The sequence below is a fragment of the Myotis myotis genome, unplaced genomic scaffold (assembly GCF_014108235.1).
Source record: "Myotis myotis isolate mMyoMyo1 unplaced genomic scaffold, mMyoMyo1.p scaffold_m19_p_9, whole genome shotgun sequence".
NCBI classification, from domain to species: domain Eukaryota; kingdom Metazoa; phylum Chordata; class Mammalia; order Chiroptera; family Vespertilionidae; genus Myotis; species Myotis myotis.
Genome location: NW_023416401.1, coordinates 19932604 through 19958483, shown reverse-complemented (window position 1 = coordinate 19958483; position 25880 = coordinate 19932604). Strand labels below are relative to the sequence as shown.

General features: G+C 42.9%; 1 protein-coding gene across 5 annotated transcripts in view; it reads left to right on the top strand.

Moving 5' to 3' along the window:
* GALNT1 (polypeptide N-acetylgalactosaminyltransferase 1) overlaps positions 1-10548 on the top strand; it is an 87831-nt gene extending 77283 nt beyond the window's left edge. For 4 of the 5 annotated variants that reach the window (XM_036323214.1, XM_036323211.1, XM_036323212.1 and 1 more), the window contains exons 10-12: positions 2595-2693; positions 3152-3286; positions 9243-10548. In XM_036323214.1, the coding sequence (XP_036179107.1) occupies positions 2595-2693; positions 3152-3286; positions 9243-9389 (381 nt within the window). In that variant the 3' untranslated portion in view covers positions 9390-10548. The remainder of the gene's footprint in view (positions 1-2594; positions 2694-3151; positions 3287-9242) is intronic. The other variant, XM_036323215.1, reaches the window with a different exon arrangement.
* Positions 10549-25880: the final 15332 nt, after the last annotated feature.

Sequence of the window (25880 nt, the reverse complement as noted above, 5' to 3'; positions counted from 1 at the left end):
CTGTTTAAATTAAATTCAAAATCAATGCCTCAGTCACACTAGGCACCTGTGGCTGGTGGCTCCATATTGGATGGCACAGATATAAAGCATTTCCATCATCATAGAAAGTTCTTTTGGACAAAGGTGGGGACATTAACACAATAGCCAATACAGGAGGCTGTTCATGGATCTTGCCATCATTCCATAAATTTCACCCTTCCCAGGCCCTAAAGTTGAGTTGTTCATATTTGCTTGTCAAACCCAGCGAATTAAAAACTCATAACTGCTGTATATCTTCCATAATCATCTTTACTCTCAAGTAATTTAGAAAATGTACATCCTAAAACAACTTTCTTAGGGATGTATTACATCAAATTCCCAACCATCCTGTCAGTAGTTATTTTCTGCTCCATTAAGGAGAACATCAGGAGAACATTTATATTCAGGAGTATCTACTCCCAATGAGAAGAGCTCCCTTCTTTTTCTATAGCAAATCGGTCTTTTAGTTTGAGGTGACTCAAAAATTTAGAATCTCAGTTGGTATTGGAAATCCTGGTAATCTTCAAGTACTGTGTTACCAAAGAAGGGGACTTCTCTTGTTTCTCTTTCCAAGATAGTCATCAAAATATCACTTGAAATGTGAATAAACCAGAAGAAATTCATAGTGTAATAAGACTACTGAGCATTGTTTGTGGATCTGTCCTGTATGTAAACCAGAGATGGGACAGAGCCCTCTAAGCGCGGGAGAACCCAGAAGTTAGCCCATCTTTTCCTTAGATTACACTTCAAAATCCTAACTTGTCAGGAGGTTCTCATTTTTTTTTTTCTAGTTTTTGTCCTTTTTTTTTTAGAAATCCAACAAAGGCAACATTTGACTAGAACCGTGGTCGGCAAACCACGGCTCGCGAGCCACATGTGGCTCTTTGGCCCCTGAGTGTGGCTCTTCCACAAAATACCACGTGCGGGCGCACACGTACAGTGCGATTGAAACTTCGTGGCCCATGCGCAGAAGTCGTTATTTTGTGGAAAAGCCACACTCAAGGAGCCAAAGAGCCGCATGTGGCTCGCTAGCTGCAGTTTGCTGACCACTGGACTAGAACATCCTTACATTAACCACTCTTAAATTCTTTCCTATAATTTCTCTTCTTCCTGATAACATGCCTGTACATTTTATGTCAGTCTGTGTTTTCCAACTATCAGCGTTATACTTGGGAAAATCCTGTCTTATATGAACTGAGTTTGAGATGGGAGGAATAGCAGGTTGTTACTATTTCTGAGCTAGACTCTGAATAGATACATGGATGTGCATTGTATTACCTAACCCAGCACAGAGCCAGGTACCTCCCAGGTACTGTTAGGAAATTGATCTCAGAAGGTTTGGGTCATTTGGATTGAAGCCCAGGTCCCACTTATGCCAAAATCCCAGTTCCTATTCCTGACAGCCGTGAATAATAGTTTTTCACACCTATGTCTTTGCATCTTTATAATAATGCATATGGGCTTGTTAGTGCCTTACACAATATTGGAATAATATGTAGACTGTACATTTGTTTATAAAAAATGGCTTATTTGTGGTTTTAACTTTATCCCCACTTCATCTACCACACAAAACTAGTTACATTTTTTTCTGTCTACATGACATGACAGGTATAGTTTGTCATATACAGTGGGGCCTTGACTTACGAGTTGAAGTCGTTCCGTGACCAAGCTCGAAACTCAAATTACTTGTATGTCAAATCATTAAAGTGAACGAGTGAGACACGTGATGCTGGGCTGCTGATGTGGCGTTCACTGTGACGTTCGCTGCGCCAACTAGCGGTGGGGTATCTGAAGCTGGCTCGTAACCTGAATTTTAGCTCGCAACTCAAAGCAAAAAATCGGCCGAGAGACGGCTCGTGTCTTGAAAAACTCGTTAGTCGGGACACTCGTAAGTCAAGGCCCCACTGTATATCCCTTTGGCCTACCTGCTAACATCCATAGGAATAGATTGAGGACTTTCAAATGTCTATTAGTTCACAATATGCTTTTAAACTACAACAATTCAGAGGAAACAAACATATCAAGGGGCATTGCTTAAAATACTCTTCCTGATTTTGATAACTGGCTTAAATTCCTTTTATGTAACTGATGGTCATCTAACGAAAGAGTGGTGTTTGCACCACACCATGATTATACTTCCCGTGAAGCCAAGCTCCAAACTCTGATTAGAAAGTATCCCCATTGAGTAGCCTAAGAGTTCATCAGAGTAGTCATCAAAATTATTGTATCCACAGGAGTTGTTAAATTGCTTTAAATTATTAGGCAAAATAGAGCTTATTGAACTAAATACAAATCCCAGAAGAAAAGCTTAGGGGGAAAAAGAAATAAGAATTTTAAGGATTTCTCTCTGAAACACAAACATGAGTAAGACCTCTCTAGACCCCAAAATTTTAGGCTAGATAGACAGTGAATTCCGCTGCTGCTGCTCCTCCATCCCCCAAACTCATAGCCCTTGTCATGCGTCTGAGGTTGTTTTATAGTAAAGTTTAGATTGATTTTAATGTGTGCGTATCTGTACCTATGCGTCTGGTTAATCTCTTTCCCTTCTGATGTTTGCGTTATTCTCTGTCCCATAGATACGCAATGTAGAAACAAATCAGTGTCTTGATAACATGGCTAGAAAAGAGAATGAAAAAGTTGGAATCTTTAACTGTCACGGTATGGGAGGTAATCAGGTGAGTATTTTAGTAAAGCTTTAAAGGGATAATTTTCAGATTTTTCTGTTCATTTAATCTCATGATGTCATTCAGGAAATACTTTCCTACCTTTAAGTAGAAAATAATAAAGACCTTTAGGAGAAGGGAGCCTTCAATCTAATGATTATTTTTAAGTGAAACATTTGTAAAAGGCCCCTTGTGAGAACTGTATTTACGTTGCTGTGCGTGAGGTTTATTTTGCCCTTTTTCGCAAACAGATGACAGTCCTTGACAATACACTCAGTGTGTACATAGGAATTTTTTCTTTCCTCTGTGTAAAGTTAGTGGTAGCTTTTCTGAGTCACTTACTCTCTATTTCATTAATAAAGTTAAAAATTGTTTTTCTTGAATTATTTGTTTTTTCCCCTCCAGATATTGGGTGTATAAAACACTGGCTGTACTGTGATGGCTTACATGGGGGCATGCTTGTTTTTCAGGTTTTCTCTTACACTGCCAACAAAGAAATTAGGACGGATGACCTTTGCTTGGATGTCTCCAAACTCAACGGCCCAGTCACAATGCTCAAATGCCACCACCTAAAAGGCAACCAACTTTGGGAGTATGATCCCGTGGTAAGTTATATGTACATGAATAAGATAAAATATATAAAATGATATGTGCTGTTGGGTATATTTATAGACTTTATCGCTAAAAAATGAACTCTTGGGGAATCTGAATATAGGTCAAATTGTTCTTATACTCTAAAGCAGGGGTCCTCAAACTTTTTAAACAGGGGGCCAGTTCACTGTCCCTCAGACCGTTGGAGGGCCGGACTATAGTTTAAAAAAAAACTATGAACAAATTCCTATGCACACTGCACATATCTTATTTTGAAGTAAAAAAACAAAACGGGAACAAATACAATATTTGTATTTGCACGTGGCCCGCGGGCCGTAGTTTGAGGACCCCTGCTCTAAAGATTGACAGGTGGGAAAAACAATATGCATAAAATAAGCATGTTTTAATCTCCCTGAAATTAAACTGGCCTTGCCTCCAGTCCCTGGGTCCTTGTCACTAAGTAGCTCCCTTCCCTCTGTATGTCCTCAAGCTCGCAGGCTTGCAAGAGGGAATGGAGCGGTAAGTAGGCTCTGTAAGTCCTGCATTAAACACTTAGGTAAAGGTAGCCCCAGTTAATGAAAATCTGGCTCATGAGGATAGTTCAGTGACAACTCCCCCTCACCTCCTGTCTGACCAACCTCCCAACTTGTGGTTTTGCTCTACGGTTCTGGAATCAGCATCAAGATGTCTTTTCTCTGGTCGTCTTCTTCTTTTTTTTTTTTAATTAAATCTTTATTGTTCAGATTATTACATTTGTTCCTCTTTTTTCCCCCATAACTCCCCTCCTCCCAGTTCCCGCCCCACCATCCGCCCTCACTCCCCACCCACTGTCCTCATCCATAGGTGCACGATTTTTGTCCAGTCTCTTTCCGCATCCCACACCGCTTTCCCCCCCAAGAATAGCCAGTCCATTCCCTTTCTATGTCCCTGATTCTATTATGATCACCAGATTATTTATTCACTCGATTCTTAGATTCACTTGTTGATAGATGCATGTTTGTTGTTCATAATTTGTATCTTTACCTTTTTCTTGCTCTTCCTCTTCTTAAAGGATACCTTTCAGCATTTCATATAATCCTGGTTTGGTGGTGATAGCTTTTCCTTATCTGTGAAGCTCTTTATCTGACCTTCAGTTCTGAATGATAGCTTTGCTGGATAAAGTAATCTTGGTTGTAGGTTCTTGGTATTCATCACTTTGAATATTTCTTGCCATTCCCTTCAGGCCTGCAAAGTTTCTGTTGAGAAATCAGCTGACAGTTGTATGGGTATTCCCTTGTAGGTAACTGAGTTTCTTTCTCTTGCTGCTTTTAAGATTCTCTCTTTGTCTTTTGCTCTTGGCATTTTAATTATGATGTGTCTTGGTGTGGTCCTCTTTGGATTCCTTTTGTTTGGGGTTCTCTGCGATTCCTGGACCTGTAAGTCTATTTCTTTCACCAGGTGGGGGAAGTTTTCTGTCATTATTTCTTCAAATAGGTTTTCAATATCTTGCTCTCTCTCATCTTCTGGCACCCCTATAATTCTGATGTTGGTACGCTTGAAGCTGTCCCAGAGGCTCCTTACACTATCTTCGTATTTTCGGATTCTTTTTTCATTTTGCTTTTCCGGTTGGGTGTTTTTTGCTTCTTCGCATTTCAAATCTTTGCCTTGATTCTTGCGCTCCTCTGGTCTGCTGTTGGGAGTCTGTATAGTATTCGTTATTTCAGTCCGTGTATGCTTAATTTCTAGTTGGTTCTTTATCATAACATCGAGGGTCTCATTAGATTTCTTGAGGATCTCACTACATTTATTGGCGGCTTCTAGACAGTTCTTAAGAGACCTTAAAAGTGTGGTTCTGAACTCAATATCCTCCATTGACAGTTTGGTCCTGTTTCTTTGTCTCCGCATTTTTTATGCTTTCTTGGTGCACCCCCTAGTGGTCTTTGTGCGCAGTCTTGTTGTAGTTAAGCCTTGATTGTTGTCGGCAATACCGGGGTGATTTGACCTCCAGGCTAACTGGCTATGAGAGTCCGCTGTGTCTGCAGTGGGAGAGCTTCTGTGCTGGATCTCTAGGGCGGTGCTAATCTAGCGTTTGCCTGAGGCTATCCGGCAAATGGCTCTGCGCAGGGCTTGGGCGGGGCTTGTCCCCGGGGATCTACAGGGTGGGCCGGAGCGAGCAGTTATGGCTGCTCTCAGTTCCGTCCCTAGGGGCTCTGCCTCACAGAGTCCCAGCAACCGCTGCAAACCTCAAAGAGAAAGCTGCCTTTTTGTTCCGACCAAAGCCAGACAGTCCCGCTTCTCCTGTTTGAGTCTGGGTCCCTAGAGACTCGCCCGGATCTGGAGCTCAGAGTCTGAAACTCCCTCCCGATTGAAAACAACAACCGCGCCCTCCGCCACCAGCCCGCTCCGCGTGCACTCCGCACCTTAGTATTTCACTTCAGCACTGCGCCTCCTCTGAGTCTGGGTATGATATTCTCTTTCCTCCTAGTTGTAGAATTTCCACTCAACCAGCCTTCCTGTGGTTCTGGATGATGTCCGTTCCGTCTTTTAGTTGCTTTTTGAAGTGGTTGTTCGAGGCAGCAATCTCCGGTGTTAACCTATGCCGCCATCTTGGTTTTTCCTGGTCTTCTTTTTCTGTTTACAAGCCCTAGTGTTCTTCTCTCTGTAAGGAAAGACTTGTTCCTGAAGTAAAAGACTTTACTTTCTATGCGCATTGATAGATGGCGAGTGAATGGCCAGCTCGCGCCTCTGCTCCCCAGCCCCGGCTCCTGCCTCCACCTGGCTTCTCAGGGGCTCTGGATGCGGAGCTCCTCGTGGCTGTTGCTGAGCTGATGATGATAGTTTAGAAGCATCTTATCCACTGACTTTAGATACACTACTGTTTAGTGTCTTCTCTTAGCTTTCTCTCTATTTCCTTTTGTGTGCTTGGCTCACTCTGCTTTTTCATTCTTTCCCTTATGGAGATGTCCAAAGTTATGACTTTGCCCATCTTTTCTCCCTATATGTTGCCATATACAAACCCTGGTCCACTTTCATCACCAACCTGCTATTTTCTGAACTTGCCCTGTACTTTCCCACTTTACATTTAAGATCATACAATTCCCTCTACCTAACAAATCCTACCCATTCTTGAGGGCCCATCTTTGACATCACTTGCATGAATCCCTACCAGAAATTAGCTCTGTCATATTTAGTTATAATTGTTTCTGACCCCTCTAATGCTCTGCTTCTTTGTAGTGTTTATTTATTTTTTAAATATATTTTATTGATTTTTTTACAGAGAGGAAGGGAGAGGGATAGAGAGAGTCAGAAACATCGATGAGAGAGAAACATCGATCAGCTGCCTACTGCACACTCCCCACTGGGTATGTGCCCGCAACCGAGGTACATGCCCTTGACCGGAATCGAACCTGGGACCCTTGAGTCCGAAGGCTGACGCTCTATCCACTCAGCCAAACCGGTTAGGGCTGTAGTGTTTATTTTTTATCTACCAGTCTTTTCTGGACTATAGATGGTTAGATCCTAGAGGGCAAACACAATGTTTTATAATTCCTGGGTCTCCCTTCACCATGTAAACTATAGTAAAAATAACATTAAATATAGCAATAGCCAAGTTAAAATTACCATTGGAAACAGCCTGAATATTCAGTTCCAGGGTTTTTCGTGGTACATGCTACTGCCGTTTTGGGTAGTACTGCGTACTGCAATGTGCAGTCTCTGACCCCAGACCGTAAATGCCAGTGGCATCCCAGAGTCATCGTGACAACCCAAGTGTTTTAAAAATTAAAAGCCTCCCAATTAATGTTCATTAAAAAAGGACAGCCTGTCAGTTAGGTAACATAAACAGGGGTTGACTTGTCTTAGTAAGCCTGGAGGTAAGTGGCTTCCCATGTGGATTCAGCTGCACCCAGTGTGGACCAGTAACCGGTGTCTGTGTTAGGAGTTCATTTTAATAAACCTAAATAAGTAAAATAATTTTAGAAATTGGGATGAGAGGACCAATTCCCCAACTAAATTTTTTGTTGTGTCCAATTTATATATTTTTGTTAACACTAACAGTTGACACTCAGAGAAGCTTTTCAGGGCCTTCTGGAATGTCTGAGGGTTTTGTCTTACACGTGACCCAAGGCCTGGGCAGCAGGCGGTGTGCGCGGGGACCTCCAGCTCTCTGTTCTGCCAGATCGCGTTCCTGGCTGCTGGGGGTGTTCTAGGCTATTGAGTTTTTCCAGCGTGAGTGCCATATATCAGGAGCTTCCTCTGAGCTAGCACTTTCTGTACATTATCTTAATCTTTCCTCTTAACCGTCTCAAGTATTTTTGTCCCCATTTTATAGATGATGAACCTGAGGCTCAGAGAGGTTTTTGTTCAGGGGCAGTCAAGCACCACATACAACAGACCACGTATCACAGTGGAGCTGAAAAATTCCAATTGCGTGACCCAGCATTACAGCACATCTCTCACCTATTTGTGGTGACGCTGGTATAAACCTACTGCGCTGCCAAGTGGTTTGATACTACAACACAGACAATTATGTACAGTACATAATACTTGATAATGACTGTGTTACTGGTTTATGTATTTAAAAATAACGAAATATAGTAGAGTCTACTCTTCCTACTTACAAACAAAAAAGGTTTGCTGTAAAACAGCATGCCGTGTTTAAACTGGCAGCAGCCTCATCCATCCTGTGTTTCCGGCATTTTCTTGATTGCATCAGTTTCTCTTGTGCTTAATCTTGAACTGTTTCTGTAGTGATGTGCTGTACGGGCTTGTATCGTAGGAGCAATAGGCTGTAACATCTAGGTTTGTGTAAGTCACTCTTACGATGTTCACACGATGATGGAATTGCCTGATGACACATTGCTCAGAACATATCTCCATCATAAAACAGTCTGTGGCAGTAGTTGGTATGTGATAAATCTGGAATTTATTCTAGAAATGTCTGACTGCAAAGCCCTTTCTCTCAACAAGTAAACTATAGAATATCTGCATAAAAAACCACCACAACCATGCTGACTCTGGTCCAGGTTCTATAAGAATTAACGTATGTAATACTGAACCTACAGTCAGCGTTGGTAGTAAACTATGACATCTGCACATGTGTACTGCCTTTGGCCAATTTCTACTTTGACCACAATATGGGATAAATGACTGTAAGCTAAAATAGTTGTATCATACTCAATCACTAGGTTTTAAGTTCACGCAATAGGAATTTTTGAGCTCCACTGTAATGTTAATTACATTAAAATAGTGCCATAAGTAAAAAGTGAGATAAATTTATATCAGTAAACATTTTCACATTTCCTTTACATGTATAAACCCTTATAGGGTAATGCTCGATACAGATTCCTACACAGTTGCTTTGGCGTCCTTACCCTGACCAGGGCTGCTGAGAATCAGATGCAGTACTGTGAGTCAGTGTGCCTGCTAGCTCTCCTCTGGCCTGTCCTTTTAAAAGTATCCCCAAAACCAGCATGACAGAAGGTACATAGCTGTATCTATTGGCCACTTACTAAGAACTGTTTATAAATCTTAGGATTCCTTATGATTTTGAATCTTACAAAGGACCTGCATGGAAGCACAGGATGCATTTGAACAGCCTTATCATAGGGAAATGAAGCAATTTTGAAATAGCTTTTTGAAAATAGGTTAAGGATCCTAAATTAAGAACAGCTAATCCAATCATATTCTTAGGAAACTGAAGCACAAAAAAGTAAAATTTCTCACAGAGCTTATGGGAGAATAGGACTTAGAATGTAGGTCATCTTACTTACTGCAAGTCCAGTAGAATCCACTGTACCCCAGTGCCTTTCTCCCTCCCACAGTTCCTAATGCTATCTTTACATAGATGCCTTTCTCCATTATTATTTACATAATGTATATTACAAAAAATCCCTTTTCTACTGAAGAATTCAATAATCACCAGAAATGATGGCTGAGATGTTTTTGTTGTTTTCCACTTTCATGTTAAGACTCTTTTTCTGTGCTTTTCAGAAATTGACCCTGCAGCATGTGAACAGTAACCAGTGCCTGGATAAAGCCACGGAGGAGGACAGCCAGGTGCCCAGCATCAGAGACTGCAGCGGAGGCCGGTCCCAGCAGTGGCTTCTCCGCAACGTCACCCTTCCAGAAATATTCTGAGACCAAATTTACACAAGAAAAAAAATAAGGGTTGACTGGGCTACCTCAGCATACATTTCTGCCACATTCTTACGTAGCAAAAAAGGGACAGTGCTCCCTCCTGCGGGACGTGAGGGTTCTCAGCCAGTAAGACTAGACTCGCTCCTCACGCGCCGTGAACCAGCCTCCTGCCACGTAGCGAGACTGTGCACACTGATGTTTACAAGGTCGAAGAGGCTTTCGTCAAGAGTCATTGTAAAGACTATTCAGACAGTGAAACAATCAGCGACATGTGCTTCCGGAAAGCTGCGCCTCGGAGGGTCTGCTTGCACAGCAGTGGTTTCCGCTGGACATGCTGTCACAGTGAAGAATTTCCAAGATAGAACTGGTAGCCAGTATATTAATATTGATACAAAAATACATGAAAAGAACTGGAACCAGGTTCAAATCATGAAAATAACATTTTTACAAAAAAAAAAAAACTATATTAAACAGGGTTTAAAGGAAGTTAAAACAGAACTATGAGAAGTACAATTTGTTATAGTATAGTATCAAATTTCTATATAGATTTTATACCTCGGTGGGGAAAAACTGATTCCAGTGACATTCATTTTGTTTTCATCTGTGATAGTCATGGATGCTTTTTTATTTCTCCTTGGGGTGCTGAAATTGAGCTGGGGGAAAGGCTCTTTGAACGTAGTTTTAATTGCTTTCTACAATTTTTAAAATTTGGTTTGTGGGCTGTTGGAATTGTAATTTTTAATTGCCTTCCAAAAATGGAGATTTAAAATAATGTCTGGTCTCACTGAACAGTTAGATATCTCAGTTGCTCTTGGGTCAGCTGGCTTACAGACTTTCTCACACACACAGATTTCTTAATAGATTTTCAACTTGATTCAACCGATTATGCTTAATACCCAAGATTCATCTACTGTACTACAGGTTTGTTTTCACAGCAATAAATCTTCAGTTTTTGGTTTATGACTCCACTCAACAAAAGGCCTGCGGAAGTGATTTATTATTTGGGTATTTGGAGATGATGCATTTGATGGTTTTTTGGAAAACAGTTTTCACTCCATACTCAGATGTGCTTCATTGTCAAGTGCATATTTAGATTAGGTTCTTGAATTGTAATGAACTGCTGCTTTTTTTAAAAAATAATAAAATTTTATGGAAAATGTTTAATTGGCATTTTTTAAATGAGTTAGCCAAAGAAGTGCAGTTATTATTCCATATTATTAATCCTGCACTTCTTCCCTAAATTTAATTTAGATTAAATTGGTTTCCTTTTTGTTTTCTAATACTGCAAAATAACCTGAGTATCAATTAAAAGTTGAATATCAATTAAGTTTTAATCTCATAGAAAATCTCATTGTGACATTTTTCCTGATAAGTAAAGCAATCCATTGGCAAAAGTGCATATGTTTTCCTTTATTTATAAGATTTTATTTAAGTGATACTCTTTTCTTTGATTATCAAAGACTTCCACTGCAGGCACTGCAATTTCTTGTGCCTAAGAATGTTTCTAAAAGTTGCATCACTAGATACTCCCAAGTCCAGTTACAGAAAGTTCTCATTTCAAGTTCATCAGTATCAAGCGCACGTGGATGCTTTAAGGTGAGTCTGTAGTACAGACTGCAGACATTTTGTCCCCAGGAAATTTGCAATTAAGCAGTACTGATGGAATTATTTTTCCTGCTTCATGTAGGCCTAATGCTTGAGTAAACCAGATGTCTAATCAAAAATTATTTTCATGCTCAGAATTTCAGCTTTTGTACTCAAGCATAGCTTGGTTTTCTTCCTTACTGTAAGAAAGCTTAATAGCAGTGTGATTTAAGGTTTTGTTTTGTTTTTTGTTTTTTAAGAGGGGGGTATGAGTGATTAATTCATGGGTACTTTTAGAACCTGTTAGATAACCCCATTGCCTTTATTTTTCTAATTAAAGAATTCTTAAATACTTTGAAAATATAAAATATTCCTGAATAGTTGTGCCTTACATTGATGTTATTTGAAGTTAAAATGAGTCCCTGATCATTATATCCATTTGTAGGTTAGGCAATATGCTAATTACTCCGTTATAAATCAAACTGAGAAGAAAAGAATAAATGAAAAAGAAGGCAAAGGATGAAAAGATGGGATTATTATTTGACCAGTGAAGAATTCATAAAAGTGACCAGGATAATTTAAATATCACAAATCTATCCATCCTACTCCAATTCCAATCCATTTTAATGTCTTTCTGTTCTTATTTGCATTCTTGAGAAAAAAAAAAAGTTCTTTGTTCACCATTCTGAAAAACAGGGCAGCACATAGGCCATGTCTTCCTTTCCCTATTTGACCTTCACTGAAAAACAGAGGTTCCTCTGTCAAGATGTGGTGCTCTTTTCATCTCCCAAGAAGAATACCAAGAGCAAGTTAATTCCAGAACTACATGTTATTCAAAGGAGAAAGAAAATCAGAAGGTAATATTCCTGAGGGATAACCATGAAAGGAGGAATACAAACAGAATCACTTTTTACACTGTTTGGGAAATTAGATGTATTTCTAATTATATGACACAGCTCCCATTTGATTTCTTAAAGATTACTGAGTGTTTGCTTGATAAATCTACCAGGCCTACACATTTTGCAGGATATGAGGCAAAACTCTAGATGTACTGTCTGTACACTAGCAAAGAATTCACAAAGGAAGTTAGAAAACAATAGCATCATCTAAGTTGCATAACTCAAAAGGAAGTAAGATGTATGCAACTTATATCATGAAAACTATAAAATGTTGCTGAGAAACCTTAGAACACTAATAAATATATTATGCTCATGGATTGAAAGACTGCATAATGTTAAGATCTCAATTTTGCACAAATTAAGCTATAGATTCAGTGAAATCAAAGTCTTAACGAGACTGTCTTGTATCAATTAGCAAATCCTAGTCTATATGGAAATGCACCAGACCCAGGATAGGCAAGATAATCTTGAAGAAAAAATTGGAAGACTTAACACTACTCAATTTCATGACTTGCTTTAAAAGCTATCATGATTAAGAGAGTGTAGTACTAAAGTTAGGACAAACACATCAGGAGATAGAAGAGAGTCCAGAAATAGACCCACACATGTGTATGGTCATTGGCTTTTCAACAAAACACCAAGCAATTCAATAGGGAAAGTTTTTTAGTTGGAGCTGGAGTAACTGGATTATCTGTATGAGGAAAAAAACATTTCTGCTTTCACACAGTACACAATTTATTCAAAATGGATCACAGGCCTAAATGTGAAGGGCAAAACAGTCTAGATGAACACAGTATTTTCATGACTCTTGGGGTAGGCAAAGATATCTTTGGGACACAAAAGACATTAACCATAAAAGAAAAAAATGATAAATGTCACCAATATTAAACCCTTTTTCTAAAAGTGATACTTTTAAAATGAAATGGCAAGCCACAGCCAAGGAGAAAATGTTTGCAATCCATGGAACTGACAAAGGACTTGTATGCAGAAAAACAACTAAAAAGCCATTGCAAAAGCAACACAATATAAAAGAGATTTCAATTCCTCACTTACAATAGTGGATAGAACAACCAGACAGAAGATCAATAAGCAGGTGGATAAATTAACACTACAGAGTAATTTGACATAAATAGATACAGAGCACTCCATCCAATTATGGCGGAAGGCACATTCTTCTCAAGTGCACATGGTACACTCTAGAGCAGCCGTGGGCAAACTACGGCCCACGGGCCGGATAAAAAAAAAGACCGTACCCTTTTATGTAATGATGTTTACTTTGAATTTATATTAGTTCACACAAACACTCCATCCATGCTTTTGTTCCGGCCCTCCGGTCCAGTTTAAGAACCCATTGTGGCCCTCGAGTCAATAAGTTTGCCCACCCCTGCTCTAGAGTATACCACATGTTAGGCCACAAAACAAGTCAAATTCAAGAAGACAGATCAAACAAGGCATGTTTTCCTATTACAATGGAAGGAAGCTAGAAATCAATAGCTCAAGGAAAACTGGAAAATCCACAAATATGTGGAAATTAAATTATACACTCTTAACCAATGGGTCAAAGAACTCACGAGGAAAACTAGAAAATACCTTTGAGACAAGTAAAAATCAAAACAACATACCAAGCCTACCGGATGCCTGAAAGCAGTGCAAAGAGGGAAGTGTGTACCTGTAAATGAGTACTATAAAAAACCAGAAAGACTTCAAGTTAACAACTGAAATTTACACCTCAAGAAACCAGAAAAAAGGAAGAAAAAAAACACCTAAAACCAAATATAGTAGGAGGAAGGAAATAATAAATATTAGAGCGGAGATAAACTAAATAAAAAATAGAAAAAAATAAGCAAAACTAAGATTTTTAAAAGATAAACTAAATGACAAATCCTTAGCTAAATTAAGAAAAAAAAGATTCAAATAACAAATCAGAAATGAAAGGGGGGGGCATTACAACCAAGAATACTATGAACAATTATACACCAACAAATTGGATAACATAGAAGAAATGGATAAGGTCCTGGAAACACATAACATGCCAAGACTAAATAATGAAATAACAGAAAATCTGAAGAGACCACTGATGAGTGAGAAGACTGAGTCAGTAATAACAATAAAATGTTCCCAACAAAGAAAAGCCCAAGACCGGATGACTTCACAAGTGAATTCTACCAAACATTTAAAGATGTAACACCAATCCTGAAACTCTTCCACAAAGTTTAAGAAGAGGGTACACTTCAAAGCTCATTCTTTCAGGCTAGCATTACCCTGATACCAAAGCCAGACAAAGACGACAAGAAAATAAAACAATACACCAATGTCTCTGATAAATATTGATGCAAAAATTCTTAACAAAATACTAGCAAATGTATAATTCAACAAAACATTAAAAGGATTCTACACCATGACCAAGTGGGGTTTATTCCTGGAATGCTAGGCTCAACCTACAAAAATCAATTGCTCTAATATACCACATTAACAGAAATGAAGGACAAAACCACCTAATCATCTCAGTTGATACAGAAAAGCATATGAGAAGATTCAATACCTTTTAATGATTTAAAAACAATCAACAAACTGCCCTAGCTGGTTTGGCTCAGTGGATAGAGCATCGGCCTGCGGACTGAAGGGTCCTGAGTTCGATTCTGGTCAAGGGCACATGCCCGGGTTGCAGCTCGATCCCCAGTAGGGGGCGTGCAGGAGGCAGCCAATCAATGATTCCCTCTCATCATTGATGTTTCTATCTCTCCCTCTTTCTCTGAAATCAATAAAAATATTTTTTAAAAACCCAATCAACAAACTGAAAATAGAAACTATCACAACATAATAAGGCCAGACATGAAAGGCCCACAGGTATTATCATGAAAGATGAAGTTTTTCCTCGAAGATCAGGAAAAAGACAAGGATGCCTTCTCTTGCCATTTCTGTTCAACGAAGTAATGGGAGTCTTAGCCAGAACACTTCGGCAACAATAACAAAAATCCAAATGAGAATGGAAGAAGTAAATTATCTCTGTTTGCAGATGACATGATCTTATATGTAGAAACTCCTCAAGATTACACACATACACACACACAACCCTGTTAGAATAAACAAATTCAGCAAGACTGCTGGATACAAAATCAACACACAAAATGGCAGCATTTCTATATACTACTAGTAAACATGAACAATCTCAGAAGGAAATTACGGAAACAATTCCATTTATGACAACATCAAAAAGAATAAGATACTTAGGAATAAATCCAACCAAGGAGATAGAAGACTTATATACTGAGAACTACAAAACCTAGCTGAAAGAAATTAAAATTAAGTGGAAAGATAAGCCTCTATTAATCGAGTGATTTAATATTGTTAAGATGTTTATACTACTCAAAGCAATCTATAAGTTCAACACAAGACCCATCAAAATTCCAAGAGCATTTTTTTAGGCAGAAATAGAACAGCCTCCTCAGCCAGGTCACCAAGGAGAAGAGCCCTGTGCTTTAGGAGGCCCTGACTGGCTGCAGAGACCGGGTCGCCGGGAAGCTGCAAGCCGATGACCCGGCATCTCCGAAGGCCTGTGGGGATGCTGCTTGTTTGCGCAAAGGGGGTCACAGCAAAAGAATCAAACTAAAGGGGGTGTTAAGTAAGAGTGATGGAGCCTCTAGTTCCCCCAAGTGCCTGTGGAGTCCAGGATTTCCCTTCCTGGAGGTGGTGGTGTCGGGTGAGGCAGGGTCAGGAATCCACTGTCATCCAAGAGTGTGGAACCCACTCACTGAGCAGCTCCACCGGAAGTGGCTCTGCTCATTCCCATACCTGTCCGCCAGCCATCTTTTGGGGCCTCCTGCATTTGGAAGGGGCTCCCTTAAGAACACAACTTTTCCAATTCCACAACTTTTAGCCACTTCCTTTGTTCCATTCTGATGAAACAAAGGCAGAAGGGCTGCCCTGACTGCTCCAGCTCCTGCTCATGGGCCAGAAAGAATCTTCACTTCCTGCCCCTGCGGTGGGCCTTTGCCAGGCAACGCAGCCCTGCACAGCCTGCAGGAGGGAGAGGGGGAGACAGTCGCTTTTCATAGCTGTGCCATTTGAACAGCCAGAGGGCGGGCGGGGTGGGCGATGAAAGGAGAAGTCTGGCATTGTGGGAAGAACAGAGGCTTTGAGGTCAGTCACCCGTTCAAACACACTTGTCAGCTGAGACACCTTTAGCAAGGCCCTCAATCTCTCTGGACCCTGTCTCGTCATCTCTCAAATGCCTGCCTCTTCGGGCAGTTATAATACCTTGACGGATGGCATTAGCAAGCAATTCCCCATCATCTGCCTCTGCTAGGCTGGTGCCTGTGCGGGGCCGCTGCACCCAGGGTGTGCCAGACCAACCAAGAGTGTAAATCTGGTCCTTGGCCAATCTATGACGTGATCTGACTCCAGCAAAGAAACATTTGAAACCGCAAAAAACGGAAACGAAACAGCAGAGTGTTTACACTTCCATATTTCCATTGTGACTCAGCCCAGCCCACCTGACTCCACCCTGCACCAGGGAAGGCTGGTCAGCAGACCACAGGCAGCCGAAGGGATAAAGCGCTGGCTGGAGAAGGAGGGACAAAGGAGGGAAAAGGAAAGTCCCAATCTCCCTCAGGACTGAAGACTCAAGACCCCTAGATACAGTACCAACAGAGAGCATTCAACACTGGATTAAAAGTATAATTCATTAAAAAAAAGTATAATTCACGGCAACCAAGTTGGGATTGTCTCAAAATGTAACTAAGGGTCAGCAGAAAAATCTATGACTGTATTGAACCAGTAGATGTTTGGTAAAACATTATTAGTAAAAACTTGCTGCAAAAGCATGTGCTTAATATATATTTCTTAAAAGCACCCTTGTGCTTTAATTAATATTTCAAACCAAAAGCGAAAGTTATATTTAGAGATAAAACCCTAGGGACTATTCTATTTAAATCAAACAAAACAAGGATGCCTGTGAGCACCATTACCCCTTAACAGTGCTCAGGAAGCTCTGGGCAATGCATTAGGACATGAAACAGAAAGGAGGGGCAAACATAAAAATAAAAATCAAGCCCTGGCTGGTTTGGCTCAGTGGATAGAGCGTCAGCCTGCGAACTAAAAGGTCCCAGGTTCGATTCCAGTCGGGCACATGCCCGGGGTTGTGGGCTCGATCCCCAGTGGGGAACTTGCAAGAGGTAGCCAATCCATGATTCTCTCTCATCATGGATGTTTCTATCTCTCTCTCCCTCTTCCTTCCTCTCTGAAATCAATAAAAATATATTTTTTTTTAAAAAAAATACAGATGTATTTAAAAAATAAATAAAATAAATAAAAATCAACAATTTGCTGTCATTATTTGCAGATGATTGTCATTTATTTGTTCATTAATTCACCAAATATACCCTGAGAGCCTCCTCTATGCCCCACACCATTCAAGGACTCAAAATGCGGGGGGCAGGGGCAGAGAGACAGATGAAAAACCAAGTAAACAAAAAGCAAGGACACAATAAAGAATGTGCCTTGGAGAAAACAAAGTGTCAGAGGGGAGGTGGACGCCTAGCTGCAGAAGGGATTTTGACCAGACCCTGACAGGTACAAGAGCAGGCCATGAGGCAATTGGGCAGTGCTCCAGGTGGGGGCGCTGCAAGGGCAAAGGCCCTGGGGGTCAGATGTTATAGGCAGAATAGTGGCTCCCTAAAATGGCCAGGCCCTAATCCCTGGAACCTGTGACTATATTGGGTTACTCAGCAAAGGAGAGGTAAGGTTGCAGATGGAAATAAGGTTGCTAATCAGCAGACACGGAGATGGGGAAATTATCCTGGGTTATCTGGGCGGTTCCAACACAAACCTGGGTGTCCTTAATGTAACAGAGAAAGGCAGAAGAGCCGCGCCAGAGTGGCGCACTGTAACGGAGACGCAGGTGGCCACTGCTGGCCCTGAAGACGATGGAGGCCACGAGCCACCGAACCAGCAGCCTCTACAGCTGGAAATAGTGAGAAAAGAGATGCTCCCTAACATCTCCAGAAAGGAATAGGGCCCTATTGACACCCTGATGTTAGGCCAGTGAAACCCATTTTAGACGTCCAGAATGCGACGATAATAAATGTGTGTTTTAAGCTACTAGTTTGTGTTAATTTGTTACAGCAGCCACTTATAATGGTGGATTACATTGATCTATTTTCAATTAATGAGCCAGCACTACATGCGTGGAATAAACCCCATTTAGTCATGGTGTGTAGTTACTTTATAGACTGATAAATTGTTTACTAATGTATGGTGAAGAGTGTTTGCATTTATAGTCACGAGGGATACTGGTCTGTAGATGTCTTTGTTGTGCTATCATCACGCAGTTTGGAAGCAGGAGAAAGCTCAGTTCATAAAAATGACTGAGATGTGTTCCTGAAAGAGACTGTGCAGCACTAGAGTAGAATTCTTCAGCTGTTTGGTAAAAGTATCCAGTTAAGCCATTTCATCCTGGAAATTTCTTTTCTAGAATTTAAACTACAGATTCAATAGCTCTAATAGTTGTAGGGCTAATTATCTGTTTCATATCGGGCAGACTTAGCAGTTTGTATTTTTCGAGGAATTAGTTCACTTCATCTAAGTTGTCAAACTTTTGTGTACAGAGTAGTGCGTAGTACTCCCTTATTATTCTTTTGATGTCTGCAGGGTCTGTAGTGGCAGCTCCTGTTTCATTCCTGATATTGGTTAATTTTTCATCCCTCTCTTTTTAAAAATTTGGCAGTCTTGCTAGAGGTTTATCAATATTATTGATCTTTTCAAAGAATTTGTTTTGGTTTCACTGATTCTTTTATATTATTTTTCTATTTTCAGTTTCATTGATTTCTGCCCTCATCTTTATTCCTCTGTTCTGCTTGCTTTGAGCTTATTTTGGTCTAGTTTCTCAAGATGGGAGTTTACATTGATTTGAAACGTTCTTTCTTATATAACTGGTGCTACAAATTTCCCTCTCAGCACTGCCTTGGCTGTATCTCACATTTTGATATGTTTGTATTTTCACTGTCATTTAGTTCATTTTGTTTTTAATTACCCTTGAGATTTCCTCTTTAACACATGGTTTATTTAGAAGTGTGTTGTTTACTTTCTAAGTGTTTTAGGACTTTTCTATTTTTTCTATCATTTATTTCCAGTTTGAATCCATTATGGTGAAAAACAACAACAACAACAACCCATAATCTGTATGATTTCCATTCTTTTAAATTTGTTGGAGTTTATTCTATGACCGAGGATATGATCTATCTTGGTAAGTGTACCTTGGGCACTTAAAAAGAATGTGCTATTGTTGGGTAGACTGTTCTAAAAATGTTAGATTCTGTTTTTTGATGATGATGATGATGAATTCTATATCCTTGCTAATTTTCTAATTGTTCTTGGTTTTTTAACCTGTTTTTTCTCTATTGTTTGGGTTGGGTAATTTTTCCTGTTTTTTTTTTTTTTAAATTGCTTACATGTTTGTTTATTTTTATATAGATGTATAAATTATTGTCTATGTTTTATATTTGAGATTCTTAATTTATATGTACAAATAAATATTTACAATAATTATTTGCCTGTAAATCTAAGGATACCCCCCCACCCCCGCCCATCCCTTCCCAAATAATGATTCTCTATTTGATGCCCATGTGCCCATTCGGGCTTTTCCTATCACCTCTAAACAGATTCCACCACCCTCCCATACTTGCTCTCCCACCTTCCCCCATGTCTGCTAATCTCAGGAGGCCATCTCAAAGCAAGTTCACCACAGCCACGTCAACAAGACGACCTCTCAACCTGGCAACTCAAAGCAAGAAGCTCGGTACAGGGCAGCACCAATGGACAGCTAGCAAAAAGGTCCTGTCGCCTTTCCCCAGACCCTTCAGTATCGAGTCTGGCTCTTGCCACCTATCAAGCAAACTCAAATCCTCTTTGAAACTTCCCCTAACCCAGTGGTCGGCAAACCGCGGCTCTTTGGCCCCTTGAGTGTGGCTCTTCCACAAAATACCACGTGCGGGCGCACACGTACAGTGAGATTAAAACTTCGTGGCCCATGCGCAGAAGTCGGTTTTCGGAAAGTTCTAGATGAAACAAGCATACAAGACAAGTGTGGATGGAAGAGTTGGAAGGGGTCGACCTCAGCGAACGTACCTCAATCAGATTGAGGACGTTTTTAGCAAAGGCCAGCTTAGGAGTACCCTAATTAAGTTAACAATGCACCTACCTATATAGTTCAAGTTAAAAAAAATTTGTCTCTCAAAAGAAATTTCAATCGTTGTACTGTTGATATTTGACTCTGTTGACTAATGAGTTTGCCGACCACTGCCCTAATCCAACGGTCAGTCACACTGTGAGAGCAGCTCATTGAGGAGCCTTGCAAGGAATGAGGCTCATCCCAGGGGCCCTGCAAGCAGGGGAACCAGGTTCTGCCCCATCCGAGGCCCCATCAGAGGAGAGAACCTGGCCTGTAAGTACCAGGAGTCTCTCACTTCCCAGGATGCCCAGAGCCCAGGGGACCAAAGCCCCAAGATACCCGCACAGGCTCCAGCGTCACCAAGCCTACTCTCACCAGCGCCAAGGTCACAGCAAGGTTACATGATCACAACAGAAAATAAGACCTGTCAGGAGGGCAGAACTGAATGGAAGCCCACCAGATAGTATCCAGTGCTGCCAGCCTTGGACACCTTCCACCATGGCCAGTCCCCTCGTTATCACCGCACAAGCTGGGTGAAAACAAGCAAGCAAACAACAACAACAACAAAAACCCAGCCCTGACCCCCAGAACCCGGTGCACAGGCCTCAGCTGCTGCAAACGCACCTTGAACTACCCATCCCGAGAGAGCAGGCTTCCTCAATTTAGTGCACCTCACTCAGTAAGTTTTATGGGGGCACGGGGGAGAGACAAAATTGGAAACACATACCCCACACTCCTTTATTCACAAACACACAAAAAAAAACAAAACCCGGCCTACTCACGCACATCCTGGGCCAGCTGTCCCTGCGGGCAGCGAGGTGTCTGGAATTCCTCCCAGGAGCCCATGGCTGCCAGCGCCTCTAGCCTTTCCCCTGGAGAGCCACTCAGCGCACAGCTCCCCCTTCCACCCAGCGGGGCGCCGGGGAGGCTCCGAGAAGGGTGCACCCAGGCCCAGGGGCTGCAGCCTCGACCGTGCTTCCCAGGGAAAGTCAGGTCTCGTAGGATCTCGAGAGACCCACAAGCCTGGGAGGGGTCCCGGGATGAGAAACACCTGGTGCCCCAGGTGCTGCGGGCCCTCCTCTCAGACTCCTCCTTAAAGAGTCTGCTCAGGCCACCTATCAACCAAACCCCTGTTCCCATTAACGCCTCACCCCCGCTAATGGGGAGCCACAGTGGTACCTCCCTGCCCCTCCCAGGGTCCCAGGTCCTAGAGACCAGCCCATGGTGTGCACCCTGGCTAGGGAGGGCTGTGTGGAGGCTGGCACTGCCCTGAGGAAGAGCAAGAACATCCAGGGGAGGTAGCCAGGGGGCGCCGACTCACCCCCGCTCAGCCTCCTGGGCCACGTCCACCTGGGAACATCCCCGCCTTCAGGGTACAGTGGTAGTTGCACACGGATGAAAGCACACAGCTGGCCAACTCGGGCCTCTTCCCCCAACCTGGCTCCCTCCTAGGTGTCTGTGGAGTGGAGTCTCTGTGGGGTTCTGGGAGGCACCCTGTACATCCCAAGGTTAGATACCCCCTGTCCCCTCACAACTGAGCCCCTGTCACCCCCAGGAATGCCCTGGAGGAAGCCTAAAGCAGAGTTCTCAAAGTGTGACCCATGTATGTGTTAGAAATCAAATTCTCAGGCCCCACCCCAGGCCGAATGTGTGAGAAGCTCTGGGGTTGACACTGATGTGCTAACGTTTGTGTTAAAAGGATAATGTTCAGCAAAAAGTAAAACTCTGACTCTAACAGATATGAAATGAACACGTGTAAAAGATTTCATTTAACTCGTTATTCATGAGGACGCCTGTAGGCTATTACAATGTAAAGGAGAATCCCCAAAACAGATGCATGGAACCTGCAAATGAATCCAGCATTGGCTTTTCCACAGGGGGGAGGGTTGTGCCTCCAGCAAAATTCCTTTACTTCCATAGATCGTTTGGCATTGCTATCAGTCATCTGCAACTTAGAGTTATAAAACAGCACTTTGGCAATAAAAGGCCAGAATCAGATACCACCGAAGGGTGGGATCGACACAATTGCTGTCCTTGAAGCACATTTTATCCCACACTGGGAAATTTGGCGAGCTGGGACCACACCCTGAGGGAGGTCCAAGGCTCTTAATTAACCCTGGAAACCCAGCCTTATCGACCTTCCAGGGGAACCGGAGCGGCTCGGACAGCCTCTTAAGTTGCATGTTGCACCTTGACAAGGACCTCGGATTCCCACAGTGCAGACCATCACACCTTCAGAGTTACCTCCGAATGCCCCAAACACGCTGGGATAAGCAGCTTACTTGACTGGCATCTGTCAAATAATTTGCTTCCAAAAGGAATGTGTTTGCCAGGAAATACCTGGCTTTAGTTACTGCCGGACATTGCCAATCTTCAGAACAAATATCTACCGAAATGAATAGAACCGCCTCTGTCTAACACCTCGAGGCCGGGTTTCCAGGCTCAGCACCTGTTTTCAAAGGCAGAGTGCAAGGAGTCAGGGCTGCTGGAGGAATCCAGCTTTTGTGAAAGATGCTGTCACTGAGCAGGGCCTGAGTGAGAGTCAGGCACGGGGCTTGGCCAGGCCGGGCAGTCCACAGGAGCGGCAGTCACCTCTGCCCCAGCTCAAGGTGCACGACTGAGGTGGGAGGGAGCCGGGGAATGAGGCCCAGGTGTGGTTTATCTGTGGAAACGGTACTCTCCGAGCCAGAGCAGGGCATGCAGGTGGGGGCCAATGTCATTCCTGGATCATATGATGCCCCCAAAGCACTGAGAACTTCTTGGAGCAGAAAAGCTGCCCTAAAGTGGCCACACAGTGCCTGGCACACAGTAGGTCCTCAGTCCTGCTGGCATTCACTCTGCCCTGCTCTTAGGAAACCCTGAGCTTTACAAGGGGCAGCCGGGGCTCCTGGGGAGGTGACTATGGGTCAGGCTCAGTGCAGCCTGCACACAGGCCCCCAGGGACAGGGACTTGAGGAGTGGGAAGGGAGTGGGGGTACGGTACAACCCCATTCAGGCCTTCATTTGTTTAGTAAATGTATATATTAGACACCTACTACATAAAAGGCTAAAATAGCAAAAGGTCATCCAGGAGTTTCTCAGTCTGGGTTCCATGGAACCTTAAGAGGTGCTCTGTGGAAACTAGATACCCCAGTTACACGGGCCTGGGAGACTGTAGGTTAGACAACTTGAGGCAAGCCTCTTGTTTCCCTGAGTCTTTTTCCCCAGAGGTGACTCCAGCCAGGGATGCAATCATGAAGGTACCGGAGCGCCCTCTGGGGGAAACACCTATGGATGCAATAGAGGTGGCTCCTCTAGGCCAATCCCCTCCTTTCAAGTTTAGGACCCTGATTCAGGAGTCAAAAATTCAGTCAAGTTCTTTGTTGTTGTTGTTAATCCTCACCTGAGGATATTTTCCCATTGATTTTTTTAGAGAGAGTGGAAGGGAGAGGGAGAGCCAGAGAGAGAGAAACATCGATGTGAGAGAGACACATCCACTGGGGCTCCCTGGGACTGCCCTTCCCTCTCATCTCCACCTGGGCACAGCCTCCCGCAGTCCTGGTTCTGGGTGGGACGGAGAAAGCACCTGCACCCTGTCTATATACCTGCCAGCATTCACGGAGTTGCTCTCTGAGGACTCAGAAGGTGAAGGGGTAGAAGAGCGGAATTTGAAACTCGCCAGCCCCAGCAGTGAGTTCACCGTGTCTGTCCTCTACACCCATTGCCTGGGCTTGAGGCAGCCGGAGTCTGCAAGTGGCTCCAGGGTAGCTGTGGCTGTGATCTGGGCAGTGCCAGCTAGCTGAGCAGTGTGACTCCAGTCGGTCTTATCAAGAGAATCCTTACGAGGACATCTGCACCAGTGACTCAACTGTCTCATCAGCGGTGGTGATTTGTTCCCACAGCTTGCTGGCAGAGTGTGCAATCTGCCAGTCCAGGTCTTCCCTATGGAGGGCCAGATGTAGCAAGGTTCATCAAGGGGAGTTGGCCAGGGTGACTAGGCCAGCGGTGAGTTCTGTCCCAGAGCAAATACTCATGGTCACTTTCTGCAACAGTGTCATCGATGCCATCAACTTTGCTAAACCAGCAGTACACCAGGCCCAGGAATTTAGGGGAGTCTTTGTGAGTCAAGGACCCCCTGAGTCGGTGGCTTTGCTCTAGGGGGCAGGGTGAGGGTACTATTTCCCTAAAGGGGTTGCTGTCACTTTTTAATGTAAAGCTGAGGGACTGGTGGGGCCAGGCCAATTGGCTCTTGAAAATGCCTTTTGCTAAGGGAGCCCACTGTATGGGAGAACATATTTGGCAATGATACATCTGATAAAGGGTTAATATCCAAAATATATAAGGAACTCATACAACTTAACAAAAAGAAGACAAACAATCCAATTAAAAATGGGCAAAGGACCTAAATAGATACTTCTCCAAAGTAGACATACAGGTGGCCAAGAGACCTGAAAAAATGCTCAAAGTCACTGATCATCAGAGAGATGCAAATTAAAATGACAATGTGGTATCACCTCACACCTGTCAGAATGGCTATCATCAACAAATCAACAAATGACATGTGTTGGCGAGGATGTGGAGAAAAGGGAACCTTAGTACACTGCTGGTAGGAATGAAGACTGGTACAGCCATTATGGAAAACAGCATGGAGTTTCCTCAAAAAATTAAATATGGAACTGCCATTTGACCCAGTGACTCCACTTCTAGGAATATATCCTAAGAAACCCGAAACAACAATCAGAAAGGATATATGCACCCCTATGTTCACAGCGGCACAATTTTCCATAGCTAAGATGTGGAAACAGCCCAAGTGCCCATCAGCAGATGAGTGGGTGGAAAAGCTGTGGTACCTTTACACCTTGGAATACTATGCAGCAGTGAAAAAGAAGGATCTCTTATCCTTTGAGACAGCATGGAGGGACCTGGAGAGTATCATGCTAGTGAGGTAAGTCAGTCAGAGAAAGACAAGTATCACATGATCTCACTCGTGTGGAATCTAATTAACAAAATAAACTGGTGAACAAGTGGATCCAGAGACATGGAAGCATGAAAGGAAAGGCCTGGGGCAAGGAGGAGGGGAAGCAAGCTGGAAGGGATCAATGAGGGGGGGGAGAAAATGCCTTTTCCTTTTGAACTGTTGGGCTGTTGGGCTCTTTTCACCTTGATAGTCGTTGAGTCTGAGTTGATCCACCCACAGTGGGGATGTCTGGTCAGAGTCCCAAGGCATTCATGAATCAGGCATGTGGTTCCAACAGGAGCTTGGGAACAACTTCCTCAGAACAAACAAAGAAGTGGCTTGTCCGGCAGGTGGCGCCAGCATCCCAGGAAATGCCTCTGAGTAGCCGGGCAGCCATTGCATTTTTAACTAAAACGGATTTCTCTTTCTCTTGCTAGAATTCTGTATTGTTTCTGCTGGCCCCCCAGGGGTAGTTTGGAAAGGAAAGGATGAAGGGGAAGCTGCACTCCACATGTGCCTCTAGAAGGCCCTATAAGCAGCGACCCGGATGGGAGAATCCCCTCCCACCCTATGGGAGGGGAAGTGCACACATGGAACCCCTCAGTTCTTACTATCGGTCCAGCCCTGGAAGCCACAGCCACAACGCAGGAATCTGCCCAGGGCCCCGCCCACAGGCCACTTCGGTTTCCTTCCCTTCCACAAACTTCACCCAAACCCATCCATTGAAGTTGAGCTCTTTTTCTCCATGAGATGTGAACCAAGGAGTCACACAAGTCAGGGACTACAGTGCTAGAGTCCCGCACACCAGGAGGCCAGGCCACCCCCTGGTGTAGAAGAGTGAGCGGGGACAGTGGAAGCTGCGGGAAGAAAACAACGTCGGCTGGTTTTCTCCCTTCCTCGGGGTC